The 16388-nt window shown below is 45.7% G+C and overlaps 1 protein-coding gene across 2 annotated transcripts in view; it reads right to left on the reverse strand.

Annotated features, from left to right (window-relative positions):
• Positions 1-40: 40 nt before the first annotated feature.
• RPP30 (ribonuclease P/MRP subunit p30) overlaps positions 41-16388 on the reverse strand; it is a 129802-nt gene continuing 113454 nt past the window's right edge. For both annotated transcript variants that reach the window (XM_063961675.1, XM_063961676.1), the window contains exons 10-12: positions 11523-11560; positions 9137-9216; positions 41-228 (exon numbers count right to left, since the gene is read on the reverse strand). In XM_063961675.1, the coding sequence (XP_063817745.1) occupies positions 119-228; positions 9137-9216; positions 11523-11560 (228 nt within the window). In that variant the 3' untranslated portion in view covers positions 41-118. The remainder of the gene's footprint in view (positions 229-9136; positions 9217-11522; positions 11561-16388) is intronic.

The raw sequence follows: 16388 nt of genomic DNA on the forward strand, positions 1-16388 counted from the left end.
CTTCATATAAAGTTGTGCACAATTTCTACCAGCTCACCCACACTTTCAATTCTCTTTTATTGGAACATACTGAACACTTTGTGGAACATACAAATGCGTTTAAAGGTCTATACAGATCTTATTCTTTTTTAGCTTTTTTGAAAACTGGTTCTACTGTTGTTGGTTCATCTTCCTCCGATTTTGGTTTCTTCACAGTAAGAGTGATGCCAAAAGCCGTCTTCCTGGTCTCTGATGTAGAAAGGCATACAATAAAATATGCTGTGTATTTTGGCTATCATGAAATACATCTTAGTGGCTATCATGAAATACATCTTAGTGGAAACTAAGCATAACAGTATTAAAGTACAGTACATGAATGGTTTGATATGAAACACTATCATGTGTTGGGGGGATTTGTATTATTTGTTGGTTTTCCATAGTTCTAAAGGCTCTCATACATTGGCAATCACAATTTATTGTTTCACAGATTCAATGATTTTGTTCCCCGTTTTATTGTTTGCCCAATCCATCTAACTTTGCCCATATATTACAGATTTGTTACCATGAGCTGCACAATTTATCCATCCACAGTTTGGATTTGCAAACCATGAAAGTGCCTATACATGTACTGTACATCACCTCAATAGATTATTTTCATTTTCTACTGACTAGTAAAACAATGGCCGGCACTACTACCCGACCCTCTTTTCTACTTCTGATCTCAACACCACCAAAATGAACCCTTCTGTTAATAAAGTCAGTCACAACACAATGTTTTAATAACTAATTTCACTGCACATTCACCTTTAAGCTCCTTTGCCTGGCCACCGCAGCCCTAGGGCATCAGACGTCTTTGTCGTCTCCTATGATATTAACCTGGGGGCAGCGGCCTTTAAGCTCCTTTGCCTGGCCACCGCAGCCCTAGGGCATCAGACATCTTTGTCGTCTCCTTTGATATTAACCTGGGGGCAGCGGCCTTTAAGCTCCTTTGCCTGGCCACCGCAGCCCTAGGGCATCAGACATCTTTGTCATCTCCTTTGATATTAACCTGGGGGCAGCGGCCTTTAAGCTCTTTTGCATGGAAGTCACCCACCATGACTTCCTCGGCATCTTCATTATTACGCTATCGAACTACCTGCCCTTGCCTCATCCTGACTAATTTTAGCGAGCACAAGGAGACAGGGTGATGATGCAGTGAGCCGCAATAGGCTCCTCACGGCCATCTTGAATGTCAGAAATGGAGCCATGTACAAGCCAATCACAGCACGCAGTGCCATTTTGAAATGGGCAATGCTGCTTATTGTGCTCATAAGAATCATACCTGCAACCTCCACAGACGGTGCCAGGATCCCTGTGGATCCAGACCTGCTGCCACAGGAGGCATTCAGTTGGCCCCGCACACAACTGTCTCTCGATTGTTCCATCGGCAAAACGCTTGGACAATCGGCGCCATGCACTACAAATCTTCAGCATTAACTGGTTGCTAACTGGTAGGCTAAAAAAAAATCTGATTTAGTGCTCACGATAATTTTTGATCGGAATCGCTAATTGGGAGACCCCATACATTGACGATTTATTAGGACAATCATCTGCAAAACTGAGAATTGTCCCAATATATCGCAGCTCTATGGGGGCCTTCAGTCGATCTAAAGAAAAGGCTCCCCTTCAAGGTCAACCATGACTTTTGATTGGCTATCCGCCACTGAACCAAATCAATTGGTGCAAATATAAATACGCTCACCCTTTCTCCACTAGGTCACCCTAAACCTTATTCTACAACAAAGGGGTTCTCATGAAGGTAGTGGCTGTATGCTGCTAATATCCTCAATTACTTGAGGAAACAATAGAGGTATGAAAGCATCACTGCACCTACAGGCTACAAATGTGCCAGTTATATATTACCGCCAGCTGCATGATCTGCCCTCTAAAGTTCTCTCTTAAAAATGGCGTTCGAACGTCACCACAACTTTGTTCATTAGGAAAATCTGTGTATTTCAGTAAGGAAACCTTACTGTATTTATACATATTTATTTTAATGAACTGCAGCAATGCACCCAGGCATTTTATTATTATAGGGTCCCTATTATTATAGGGTCCCTATTACTAGCATAAGTAAGCAGCTATTATTCCATATATGTCTTTAGCAGAAGCTGGTCCGTGATCAGTTGCCATAACCAATACAGCTGAGGCTTTTCTTTCAGACTGGTTATGGAATATTTATCTAGCATTTAAATCGTAATACATATCGCTCAAAATATATACTATGTACATTCTCCCTTATTGATGGGTTCTTTGATTTAAAAAAAACAGATACAGGTCCTCATACATCTAGCATCAATACGCCATGCAGCGCGAGATACCTGGCACATGTGAGCCACCAGGTCCCGTGCAACTCTGGTAACATCGTCTTTTTTATGCCAAAAATGCATCTTAATCACAACTCAATATGACTAGCATGCGCGAGGAGACTGTGCTGATAAAATGTGATATATGATACTTGTATATTGTGTGTGTGCGTGTCTGTATACGGAGCAGAACTTGTATTGGAAAAAAGCCGCGGCTGCTACATTGTAGCACTTCGTATACAGATTCAGAGACTCAGTCACACACAGATAAACAAGTTATAATAAGATTTTACTTACCGGTAAATCTATTTCTCGTAGTCCGTAGAGGATGCTGGGGACTCCGTAAGGACCATGGGGAATAGACGGGCTCCGCAGGAGATAGGGCACTTTAAGAAAGACTTTAGGATTCTGGGTGTGCACTGGCTCCTCCCTCTATGCCCCTCCTCCAGACCTCAGTTAGGGAAACTGTGCCCAGAGGAGACGGACAGTACGAGGAAAGGATTTTTGTTAATCCAAGGGCAAGATTCATACCAGCCACACCAATCACACCGTATAACTTGTGATAAACTACCCAGTTAACAGTATGAAAAAACAACATAGCATCAGTACATGACCGATGCAACCATAACATAACCCTTATTGAAGCAATAACTATATACAAGTATTGCAGAAGTAGTCCGCACTTGGGACGGGCGCCCAGCATCCTCTACGGACTACGAGAAATAGATTTACCGGTAAGTAAAATCTTATTTTCTCTAACGTCCTAGAGGATGCTGGGGACTCCGTAAGGACCATGGGGATTATACCAAAGCTCCCAAACGGGCGGGAGAGTGCGGATGACTCTGCAGCACCGATTGAGCAAACAGGAGGTCCTCCTCAGCCAGGGTATCAAACTTATAGAACTTTGCAAAGGTGTTTGACCCCGACCAAGTAGCTGCTCGCCACAACTGTAATGCCGAGACCCCTCGGGCAGCCGCCCAAGAAGAGCCCACCTTCCTAGTGGTATGGGCCTTAACCGATTTAGGCAATGGTAATCCTGCCGTAGAATGCGCCTGCTGAATCGTGTTACAGATCCAGCGAGCAATAGTCTGCTTTGAAGCAGGAGCGCCAACCTTGTTGGCCGCATACAGAACAAACAGAGCTTCAGTCTTCCTGATCCTAGCTGTTCTGGACACATAAATCTTCAAAGCCCTGACCACATCCAGGGACTCGGAATCCCCCAAGTCCCGCGTAGCCACAGGCACGACAATAGGTTGGTTCATATGAAAAGATGAGACCACCTTTGGCAGAAATTGAGGACGAGTCCTCAATTCTGCCCTATCCACATGAAAAACCAAGTTTTTCATACGACAAAGCTGCTAATTCCGAAACACGCCTTGCAGAAGCCAAGGCCAATAACATAACCACTTTCCAAGTGAGATATTCCAATTCCACCGTCTTGAGTGGTTCAAACCAAGGTGACTTGAGGAAACTTAATACCACGTTAAGATCCCAAGGTGCCACCGGAGGTACAAAGGGAGGCTGAATATGCAGTACCCCCCTTCACAAATGTCTGTACTTCAGGAAGAGAAGCCAATTCTTTTTGGAAGAAAATGGATAAGGCCGAAATTTGGACCATTATGGACCCTAATTTTAGGCCCAAATTCACTCCCGTTTGCAGGAAGTGAAGCAGACGGTCCAAATGAAACTCCTCCGTAGGAGCAGTTCTGGCCTCACACCAAGACACATATTTTCGCCATATACGGTGATAATGTTTCAATGTCACGTCCTTCCTAGCCTTGATCAGGGTAGGAATGACCTCCTCCGGAATAACCTTTTTCCGCTGGGATCCGGCGTTCAACCGCCATGCCGTCAAACGCAGCCGCGGTAAGTCTTGGAACAGACAGGGCCCCTGCTGCAGCAAATCCTGCCTTAGGGGAAGAGGCCACGGATCTTCTGTTAGCAACTCTTGCAGATCCGGATACCAAGTCCTTCGTGGCCAATCCGGAACAATGAGGATCGTTCGGACTCCTCTTAGCTTTATTATTCTCAACACCTTGGGTATGAGAGGTAGAGGAGGGAACACATAGACCGATCTGAACACCCAAGGTGTCACTAGAGCGTCTACCGCTACCGCCTGAGGGTCCCTGGACCCGGCGCAATACCGCTTTAGCTTTTTGTTGAGACGGGACGCCATCATGTCTATCTGAGGCAGTCCCCACCGACCCACGAGCTGTGCGAAGACTTCTGGATGAAGTCCCCACTCTCCCGGATGCAGGTCGTGTCTGCTGAGGAAGTCCGCTTCCCAGTTGTCCACCCCCGGGATGAATACTGCTGATAGGGCGCTTACGTGGCCTCCCGCCCATCGAAGAATCCTGGTCGCTTCTGCCATGGCCACTCTGCTCCTTGTGCCGCCTTGGCGGTTTACATGAGCCACTGCCGTGACATTGTCTGACTGAATCAGAACCGGTTTGTCCCGAAGCAATGCCTCCGCTTGGCGTAGGGCGTTGTATATGGCCCTCAACTCCAGGACGTTGATGTGGAGACCAGTCTCCAGATTTGACCAGAGACCTTGGAAATTCCTTCCCAGTGTGACCGCTCCCCAACCTCGGAGGCTTGCGTCTGTGGTCACCAGGATCCAGTCCTGAATTCCGAACCTGCGGACTTCTAGGAGGTGAGCACTGTGCAGCCACCACAGGAGAGATACCCTGGCTCTGGGAGACAGGGTGATCCTTTGATGCATTTGTAAATGGGACCCGGACCATTTGTCCAGTAGATCCCATTGAAAGGTCCTCGCATGGAACCTGCCGAAGGGGATGGCCTCGTACGATGCCACCATCTTCCCCAGGACACGTGTGCAATGAAGCACTGAAACCGTTTTTAGCTTTAATAGGTTCCTGACCAGGGCCATGAGCTCCTGAGCCTTTTCCATCGGAAGAAAAACCTTTTTCTGGTCTGTGTCTAGAATCAGACCCTGAAAGGTCAGGCGCGTTGTAGGGACTAGCTGGGACTTCGGTAAATTGAGAATCCAGCCGTGCCCCTGCAACATCCTCACCGACAGCGACACGCTGACCAGCAACTTCTCCCGAGATCTCGCCTTTATGAGGAGATTGTCCAAGTATGGGATAATTGTGACTCCCTGCTTGCGCAGGAGTACCATCATTTCCGCCATTACCTTGGTGAAAATTCTCGGGGCTGTGGAAAGCCCAAACGGCAACGTCTGAAATTGGTAATGACAGTCCTGTACTGCAAATTTCAGGAACGCCTGATGAGGAGGGAAAATCGGAACATGAAGGTATGCATCCTTTATGTCCAGGGACACCATCCAATCCCCCCCCCCTCCAGGCTGGCGATGACCGCTCTGAGCGATTCCATCTTGAACTTGAACTTTTTCAAGTACAAGTTCAGGGATTTTAGATTCAAAATGGGCCTGACCGAACCGTCCAGTTTCGGGACCACAAACAGGGTTGAGTAATACCCTTTTCCATGCTGGAGAAGAGTAACTTTGACTATCACCTGTTGAAGATACAATTTTTGAATCGCAGTCAACACTAACTCCCTCTCTGACGGGGAAGCTGGCAGAGCCGATTTGAAAAACTGTCGAGGAGGCACGTCTTCGAATTCCAGCCTGTATCCCTGAGAAACAATCTCTATAGCCCAGGGATCCACCTGTGAGTGAACCCAGACCTTGCTGAAAAATCGAAGACGCGCCCCCACTTGAGCTGACTCCCCCCGGGAAGCCCCAGCGTCATGCGGTGGACTTTGCAGATGTAGGGGAGGACTTCTGCTCCTGGGAACTAGCTGCATGCAGCTTTTTTCCTTTGCCCTTTCCTCTGGCAAGGAAGGACGATCCCCGTACCTTCTTGCTTCTATTGGAACGAAAGGACTGCATTTGATAATGAGGTGCCTTTTTAGTATGCTGCGGGGGAACATAAGGTAAGAAATTCGATTTACCGGCCGTAGCAGTAGAGACAAGCTCCGAGAGGCCTTCTCCAAACAACTCCTCCCGCTTGTAAGGCAACGACTCCATATGCCGCTTTGAGTCGGCATCCCCCGTCCACTGTCGGGTCCACAGGAGTCGCCTAGCAGAAATAGACATAGCATTTATTCTGGAGCTTAGTAAACAAATGTTTCTTTGAGCATCCCTCATATACAAAGCAGCATCTTTGATATGCTCTATGGTCATTAGAATGGAATCCTTATCTAGGGTTTCAAGTTCCGTAGATAAGGAATCTGTCCATGCTGCGATAGCACTACACACCCAGGCCGATGCCATAGCCGGTCTAATGACAGTACCGGAATGTGTGTAAATGTGTTTCATGGTAACCTCCTGCTTACGATCAGCAGGATCCTTGAGGGAAGCTGTATCCTGAGAAGGCAGTGCCACCTTCTTGGATAAGCGTGTCAGCGCCTTGTCTACCTTCGGCGAAGATTCCAATCGTATCCTGTCCTTTTGTGGAAAGGGATACGCCATAAGAATCCTTTTTGGAACTTGTAGTCTCCTATCTGGAGATTCCCAAGCCTTTTCGCACAAGTCGCTTAGTTCAAATGAGGACGGAAAAGTGACCTCAGGCTTTTTCCCTTTATACATGTGTACCCTCGTGGCAGAGACAGGGGGTTCCTCAGTGATATGCAAAGCCTCTTTAATGGCCAAAATCATGTAACGAATACCTTTCGCCACCTTTGGCTGTAATTTTGCATCCTCATAGTCGACACTAGAGTCAGTCTCTGTGTCGGTATCTGTGTCAGTGATCTGGGATATGGTGCGTTTTTGAGACCCCGAAGGTCCTGGTGCCACAGGGACAGGCATGGTCTGACTACCTGACTGATCCCTAGCTTCAGCCTTGTCTAATCGTTTATGCAGTAAATTTACATTTGCATTCAAGACATTCCACATATCCACCCAGTCCGGTGTCGGCGTTGCCGACGGTGACCTGACCATCATGCACTCCCCCTCCTCCTTAGGTGAGCCTTCCCCGTCAAACATGTCGACACACACGTACTGACACACTTCACACACCGAGGGAATCTCTTTTCTGAAGACAGGTTCACCCTGAGGCCCTTTGGAGAGACAGCACACACCCCAGCGCTATATGTCCCTGGAGAAAAACACAGAATGTTTACCCAGTAGCGCTGCTGTAGTGTATAAACGCCAATAATGTGCCCCCCCTCTACTTTAAAACCCCCTTTCACCGTGTGTCAAGCAGGGGAGAGTCCGGGGAGCTTCCTCTCAGCTGTGCTGTGTAGAGAAAATGGCGCTGGTGAGTGCTGAGGGTGAAGCCCCGCCCCCTCGGCGGCGGGCTTCTATCCCGCTCAAACTTATTAAAAAATGGTGGGGGCTCTTTTATATACATGTACAGTGCCCACCTGTACATGTATATACACTTTTTGCCATAGGAGAGGTGTTTTATTGCTGCCCAGGGCGCCCCCCCTACAGTGACCGGAGTGTGCGAGGTGTAGCGGAGCAATGACGCACAGTTGCAGTGCTGTGCGTTACCTCTGTGAAGCACCGAAGGCTTCTGCCGATTGAGACGTCTTCTGTCTTCGTTTCTTCTGGCTCTGTGAGGAGAACGGCCAGGACGAACCTGTGTTCATTCCCTCTGGAGCTAATGGTGTCCAGTAGCCGAGGAAGCAGAGCCTAACATTTATGTAGGTCTGCTCCTCTCTCCTCAGTCCCTCGATGCAGGGAGCCTGTTGCCAGCAGTGCTCCCTGAAAAAGAGAAAAAATCCTAACAAAAAAGCTTTCTAAGCAGGAAACTCAGAAGAGCTCCCTGCAGTGCACCCATTCTCCTCTGGGCACAGTCTAAAAACTGAGGTCTGGAGGAGGGGCATAGAGGGAGGAGCCAGTGCACACCCAGAATCCTAAAGTCTTTCTTAAAGTGCCCTATCTCCTGCGGAGCCCGTCTATTCCCCATGGTCCTTACGGAGTCCCCAGCATCCTCTAGGACATTAGAGAAATAAAATTATTCAGCGCAGTCTCCTTGTGCATCCTAGTCACACTGCGTTGCGATTAAGATGCATTTTTGACAAAAAAATAACCAAAAGACAACCAATGTTACAAGATTCTCACACAACCTGGCATGTCAATAGCGGCTGTTTGGCATGACTACGGCAATGATGTACGAGGACACATATGTATGCAAGCCAATCTTGACCTCCACAAGTTGCAATCTACATCTATATCTATATCAGTGTTAACTGCTGGCGGTACAAAAATCAATGACAATTTTTACCATGAAAAAAATAAAAAGTAGCCTAGAGGGTCATTTTTTTATCCTTTCTTTAATATAGCAAAGGAAACTAGAAGTAGTAACTTAATAACAAGGGGATTTCAATGCAATTTTGCAATGGGATCACTGGTAATACAGATGTTTGAATGTATATATGTATATATAAAGCTGAGAAATTTTCAGCAGTCAGTGTACCAGTCCTTGTTTCCTTTCCCAATTCCGTTATACAGGTACAACAGAGAACTTGTTCTGCCATGCTGTACAGCATTAACACACCAATCGGCTCTGCAGAACACAAGCCTTGTTATACAGTAATGTCTAATAGTAAGTTGATTTGATTTTAATACTAAAACTACCATCTCAGCAGAGCATGCAAGACAACATTTACCATATAAGTATTATGTGTCTATGGCAGCACAAATATTATTTCATATTATCTTAACTTAGTTTCTTTTACAATTTCTTTCATTTTATAAATTGGCCTTTGCCATTTTTTTTTTAAACATTGAGAAAGGATGTTGGTCAATGTATAATGGGCATGGCAGGGCATAGAGGCTATTTTATGCCAGGTGACATACAGGGACCTGTATAAAACAAACTTACCACCATGAAGAAGGGCAGAGCGACAGTTTACAGACAGGGCGGCTTTGGCGGCTGCTTCCGACAATCCAAACAGCAAGCCTCTGTTCGAGTGTTCAGAATTTTACACAATGTAACAGAACAAATGGGCAGATGTATTAAGCCTGGAGAAGTGATAAAGCAATGATAAGTGCAGGTGCGTGATCACCTTCCACTTATCACTGCTTTATCACTTCTCCAGGCTTAATACATCTGCCCCATAATATCTTAAAAGAATAAATAAAATCTGGCAGCATGGAGCAACTACTAAATCTAAGCAACACCTAAAATGGTTAATGCAGAAATAAATATATAGCATCGTACATCAAACCAAACATAATATATAAGTTGGGATGAACTTTTAAGAAGATAATATGAATCATGGCAAGGTAGGTGGCTTTATATAGGTTGGCCCAATGAAGCAAGGCTAGGCCTCTCAGTAAAGGTGTGTACACATGATGAGATACTCGCTATGCCCGATGTTGACTATGAGATTTCCCTTGAACTCCCCCAGAGCCCAGATAGTACAGATTTTGACTATATGTGCTTGAGATTTTGTCTATGTACAATTTTGACTAAGGGAGTCATTCCGAGTTGTTTGCTCGCTAGCTGCTTTTAGCAGCTTTGCACACGCTAAGCCGCCGCCTACTGGGAGTGAATCTTAGCTTAGCAAAATTGCGAACAAAAGATTAGCAGAATTGCGAATAGACACTTTTTAGCAGTTTCTGAGTAGCTCCAGACTTACTCCTACACTGCGATCAGTTCAGTCAGTTTCGTTCCTGGTTTGACGTCACAAACACACCCAGCGTTCGCCCAGACACTCCTCCGTTTCTCCAGCCACTCCCGCGTTTTTCCCAGAAACGGTAGCGTTTTTTCGCACACACCCATAAAACGGCCAGTTTCCGCCCAGAAACACCCACTTCCTGTCAATCACATTACGATCACCAGAACGAAGAAAAAACCTCGTAATACCGTGAGTAAAATACCTAACTGCATAGCAAATTTACTTGGCGCAGTTGCACTGCGGGCATTGCGCATGCGCATTAGCGACTATTCGCTCCGTTGCGAGAAAAAAATACAGAGCGAACAACTCGGAATGACCCCCTAAGTCCCAATTTTGACTATACTTTGTGCTAGATAGTACACTAGATAGCTAAGATTGACTTGCCTGCACAGTCTATCTAGCCTTATGATACCGACCCCACGGGAGCGCGCATCGGGATCGAATCTGTATCGCAAGCTGCCTAGCACCATGAGATATGCACTAACTTTCCTTAAGATTTTGACTAGTCAAAACCTTATAGATTTATCTCATCATGTGTACACACCTTTAGGGGTATGGGTCGTTGGGTCGACACAACTTAGGTCGACAGTCATTATGTCGACAACTATTGGTCAAATTGCATTAAGTCGACAGGGTCATTAGGTCGACAGGTCAAAAGGTCGACATGAGGTTTTTTAAAACTTTTTTTTTGGTGTAGTTTTCTTCGTAAAGTGACGGGGAACCCCAATTAGTGCACCGTGTCCCCTCACATAGCGAGCGAAGGTGCCTCACTCCGCTACCACTGTGCTCGGAACAGGTTACTGTTCCAGTTGTAGTCCACGTGGATCATAAAGTATGAAAAAGTACAAAAATTGAAAAAAAAACGTGAAAAACTCATGGTGACTTTTTGACCTGTCAACCTGTACATGTCGACCAAATGACTCTGTCGACCTAATGCATGTCGACCAATAGTGGTCAACCTAATGACTATCTACCTAAGTGGTGTCGACCTAATGACCGTATCCCTCAGTAAGGTGTGTGCAGTCCGCTGACCTGTAGGCACCTATGAAATAACTTACAGGGCAGGTTGAAAAAAACCCGTCACTGGTTGAGTCAAACATTCCCTTGCATTTGGAATGGTACAAGGGGCGATGGTGTAAAAGGGGGGATACTGTACATGTAATATGCAGCTCAGAAACACACCATATATAACAATAACACTACTATTAGCCTCATGTAATAACAGAATGCTATGCTGTACAGTAAAGAGATACAGATAAATAGCAGTCTACTGTAGTCAGACTTGAAAGCCAACATCAGATTGACTGATGGAATTTACAGTACAGCAGAGCACTTTACAACCTGTTAGTAAATATGCCCCTAGCTTTTAGGCCGCAGTGATTACTGTCAAGTGTCTTCACATGATTGAAGTGTTCTAGAAAAACAAGTCAGTCATAAAAAGTGTCTGTGAATGTGGTGCCTAGATGCAGATTTTAACATTTTTATCTAGTAGCTAAAGTACATTTAACATAAGAAAAATGCGTTAATGTCAACAAATAGTTATGTAAATAAACATTTTACTTGCAATGGTTTTAAATAGAAGGATACAATGTGGCAACATCATAGGGACCTCTCAGTTCAAGTGGCTAAAAAAAAGAAAAAAAAAAGATAATGTTAAAGAAATAAGAAATATAAATTGCCTACACTGGAACAGTATTCTCCATTAATTATTTAGTAGATATTTCATTCAAAGGTAAAACTATATTTCCAGGTTGTGTGTAATTTAATTACCACAAGTCAGTGGCAAACACGTCTTGCTTAATGAACATCTTAGCTGTCAGACCCTTTCATATGGTCACATGGTCTCAGTGCCAAACCGTTGTCTATATATTGCTGGCTGTCAGTGCTCAGGCTGGGTGGACCTCTGACAGTGTGTCAGATCACCTCACATACAGTAGATAGATGGCAATTACTTTAAACAGATGACTTAAGCAGGGCAATTTGGGGCAAGACAAATCCAATTTCATGCTGATTTGCAGATACTGGTATGCGTACAGCCAGGATTACAAATTATGGTAGCCATCAGCCCCACTGAGGCAATGAAATACAAAACTGTGTATATCAATATACACACTGTACAAACTACTCGTGGAATTGTGAATTTAAACCTCCTAAAGTGCAATTCAAGTGCAATTACAGTAGGTTGATCTCTGTCCTATCTTCATAGGCTGTGAGCAGAAATCAGCCTCAGACATATCCAGCACAGCTTACTGACACCAATTCAGAGGTATTAGCAAGTAATTGAATCTGCTCCCTAGAGTTGATTATATGGAACTCTGTAATCACTAATGCGTTCTGTGATCATATATTCTCTTGAACGCCAAATAGCTTGCTCATATATTTACAACATACATAGTGGGACAGGCATGACCAGATTAAGGTAGGGGCGCAGGGCATACTTGTACTATGGGCCCCCCTCTGTCAGGGGGCCACCTGGCTGGAACACACTGCATCACTAGCTCTCCCCCTTGTGCAGCAGCAGAACCAGCCAGTCAGAATGTGAACAGGACAGTATGCAGTGCAGGCAAAGTCACAGAAGTATCAGGTTTCATAAGCTACCAACAGCTTCCCGACCAGAGGATAGATCATTCTATGTGTGTTTTAAAGTTATTTAAGTTGTCTTTGTTCCACTACAAGAAAACTTTATAAAATAGATGTCTCTCAATTAGATGGAGTAAATAAAAACAGTACTCAGGCATTATTAAACTATTAGTTTAAATCTAATGTACACCATTGGTTTAAATTTAATTTGTCACAGGCTGTGTTTGAAAAATGACAGGAGCTAATTGGCTGGCCACAAACCAAACATGAAGTCAAAGGAATTGTCTGTAGACCTCCAAGACAGGATTGTCTTGAGGCACAAATCTGGGGAAGGGTACAGAAAAATATCTGCTGCTTTGAAGGTCCCAATGAGCACAGTGGCCTCCATTATTTGTAAAAGGAAGAAGTTAGGAACCACCAGGACTCTTCCTAGAGCTGGCCGGCCATCTAAACTTAGCGATCGGGTGTGAAGGGCCCTAGTCAGGGACGTGACCAAGAACCCAATGGTCACTCTGTCAGAGCTACATCATTCCTCTGTGGAGAGGAGAGCCTTCCAGAAGGAGAACCATCTCTGCAGCAATCCGCCAATCAGGCCTGTATGGTAGAGTGGCCAGACGGAAGCAACTCCTTAGTAAAAAGCACATGGCAGCCCTCCTGGAGTTTGACAAAATGCACTCGAAGGACTCTCAGACCATGAAAAAATAGGATTTTGGTACTTACCAGGTAAATCCTTTTCTTTGAATCCATAGGGGGCACTGGAGTACTCTAGGGATATGGACGGTACCACAGGAACTAGGCACTGAATAGTTAAACTTTGACTATACCTCCCCTCCATATTCCAGAGTACCTCAGTGTTTTTTTACTGAGCCGAACTGGAGCTATAGAGGTTGACAATGGAGAAATACATATAACCAAAAACGGACAACAATAAAGTTGACACAAACGAAACTGACAACTAACAGTTGACACCAACCCGATAGAATTTCTAATTTGAAACAGTCGGTAAGAGTGTGTTACCATAAAATTCCCTGCACTTACCACAACCAGGTAAACAACTGCTCTGGGTGGGCGTCCAGTGCCCCCTATGGATTCAAAGAAAAGGATTTACCTGGTAAGTACCAAAATCCTATTTTATTTTTCATCCACTAGGGGTCACTGGAGTACTCTAGGGACGTACCAAAGTTTCCCCCCTGGGCGGGAGAGCTGTTTGGCACCTGTAACACTAGACGGCCAAAGCTAGATGCTGATGCCGCAAAAGTATCAAACCTGTAAAAGCGCACAAACATGTGCACTGAAGACCATGTAGCCGCACTGCAAAGCTGTGTCGTAGAACTCCACGACCAGCTGCCCATGACATTCCCGGAGAACGTGTGGAATGAGCTGTTACTGATGTAGGCGGCTGTAACCTAACATGAAGGTAAGCCTGACGTATGGTCAGTTTTATCCATCTGGATAAGGTCTGCTTAGAAGGTGGCCAACCCATCTTGGCCGCATCATAGAGAATAACAACGTATCCGTCTTAGGAACTGTAGACGTTCGGAATACATAAACTCGTAATGTGCGTACCACAACCAAAATTCCAGAATCTCCTGTTAACACAGGAACTACTATTGGATGATTGATGTGAAAAGAGGACCCTACTTTTGGCAGGAAAGTGGGATTCGTCTAAAATTCCGTTCTGTCATTATGAAACACTAAATACGGTGGCTTGCATGACAAGGCACCCAAAACTGAAACCTGCCCTGCCGAAGCTAAGGCTAGGAGAGAAATTGTTTCCCAAGTGAGAAACTTAATATCCACTTGTTGTAAGGGTTCGAAACAAAAAGACTATAAGAAATCTAAACCCAGATTCAAGTCCCATGGCGCAGTAAGTGGAGTGAAATGGAGGCTGTACTTTGAGGACACCCTGCATAAAGGTGTGTACCGACGGCAATAGAGCCAATCTTCTTTGAAAATAAATTGACGACGCAGATATCTGCACCTTTAGTGTGGATAAACGCCGACCTCCATCTAACCCCATCTGTAGACATAACAAAAGACGGGATAACTTGAAAGATGATGTCGGAAACTTCCGAACTTCACACCAACCTATATAGGCACGCCAACTTCTGTAATAATGAGCTGCCGTAACCAGCTTCCTAGCTCGTAACATGGTTGGTATAACCTATTCTGGAATGCCCTCTCTTTTTAAGAGGGCTGTCTCAACAGCCACTCCGTCAAACGCAGCCGCGCTAAATCGGAGAAAAAGAACGGACCCTGCTGTAACAGGTCCGGACGCAGTGGGAGCGGCCAAGGAACGTCCGCGAGTAGACCGCGGAGATCCGAAAACCAAGCTCTCCGAGGCCATTGAGGTGCCACTAGTATGACTGTGACGGACTCTCTTTTGATCCGTTTTAGCAACAGAGGGAGCAGCGGAAAACGGTGGAAACAGATACACGAGACTGTATGGCCACTTGATTGTGAGAGCATCCACCGCCACTGCCTTTGGATCTCTCGTTCTGGACATGTACTGGGGCGTTTGATAATTGTGGATCAGGTCCACTTGCGGGTAACCCTACTTCTGGACCAGCATGTGAAACACTTCTGGATTTAATGCACATCCTGGATAAAAATCCTGGCAGCTGAAATAATCCGCCTCCCAGTTGTCCACTCCCGGAATGAATACTGCCGACAAAATCACCTCGGCCCAATTGAGGACTCGAGCTACTTCCCGCATTGCCATGCGGCTTTTCGTTCCTCCTTGTTTGTTGATGTATGCGACCACCGTCGCATTGTCTGACTGCACCTGAACAGCCTGAGCCTGCAGCATGTGCACTGCTTGTCGTAGCGCATTGTAAATTGCTCAGAGTTCCAGGACATTTATAGACAGCAATCTTTCGTGATCCACCCAGAGACCCTGGAGCTGAAAATTTTGAACTACAGCTCCCCAACCTCTGAGACTCGCGTCCGCCGTGAGAATTATCCAATTCCAGGCGCCGAACTGTTTCCCTGCGGTCAGATTCTGTACTTTGAGCCACCAGAGTAGAGACACCCTGGCCCTTGGAGACCACCTCAGCCTGCGGTGAATCTGCAGAAGCGAGCCCGAGCATTGTTTTTGGCATGCATTGCAGGCAGACACTGTACTCGTTAGGCCACAGCCAACCATTGCGAGCACATCCAGTTAAAAAGGACGTGAGTGAAGGCTTCCGAACTGAAGCGCTTCAAAAGCCGCCACCATTGTGTCTAATAGGCGAATGTACAAATGAACCGAGACTGTGCAAGGCTTGAGCACTAATTGTACCAGATGACGAATGACCTGTACTTCTGTTTGGGTAGGTAAATTCTTTGATTTACCGTATCGAGAATCATACCTAGGAATTGAAATCGTTGAGACGGAATCATTCAGGAATTCGCGTAGACAATGGTAGGAAATCCGATTTTCCCCCCACTCGGTCTGCGATCTATTCTCGTTTGGAACGTAGCCAAAGTGGACGTTGTGCGCCATTAGCGAAGCTGAGACGCAAGAACCAACTGCCAACTTCACAGAAGCTGTAGGCAGCAAGAAGTGTAAGGTGGTCTTTATTTAGGGCAAACCTGAACTGGAGCACCCTGCCACTACAGCCTTATTACCTCAAACCCTTACCAAAGCAGGGCGAAGCAACAGCCCTACTGCTGTGTAGGGTACACTCCGATAGGTAGTTAAACGCCCAATAATTGCAATTGTCTCTCATTGGAAATTGTTCAGCCTTCGCTGAGAACCTGACGTACTGGCCTGGTGCTATGAGGGCTGGCGGCGAATCGACCGCAACAATCTAGCTGAAACAGTACATTTTTCCCTCTCAGGCAGTACATGCGCCCGCATTCCCCCCAAAGAGGACCGGTAAGGGTCTGTCT

This window comes from Pseudophryne corroboree, chromosome 3, assembly GCF_028390025.1.
Source record: "Pseudophryne corroboree isolate aPseCor3 chromosome 3, aPseCor3.hap2, whole genome shotgun sequence".
NCBI classification, from domain to species: Eukaryota; Metazoa; Chordata; class Amphibia; order Anura; family Myobatrachidae; genus Pseudophryne; species Pseudophryne corroboree.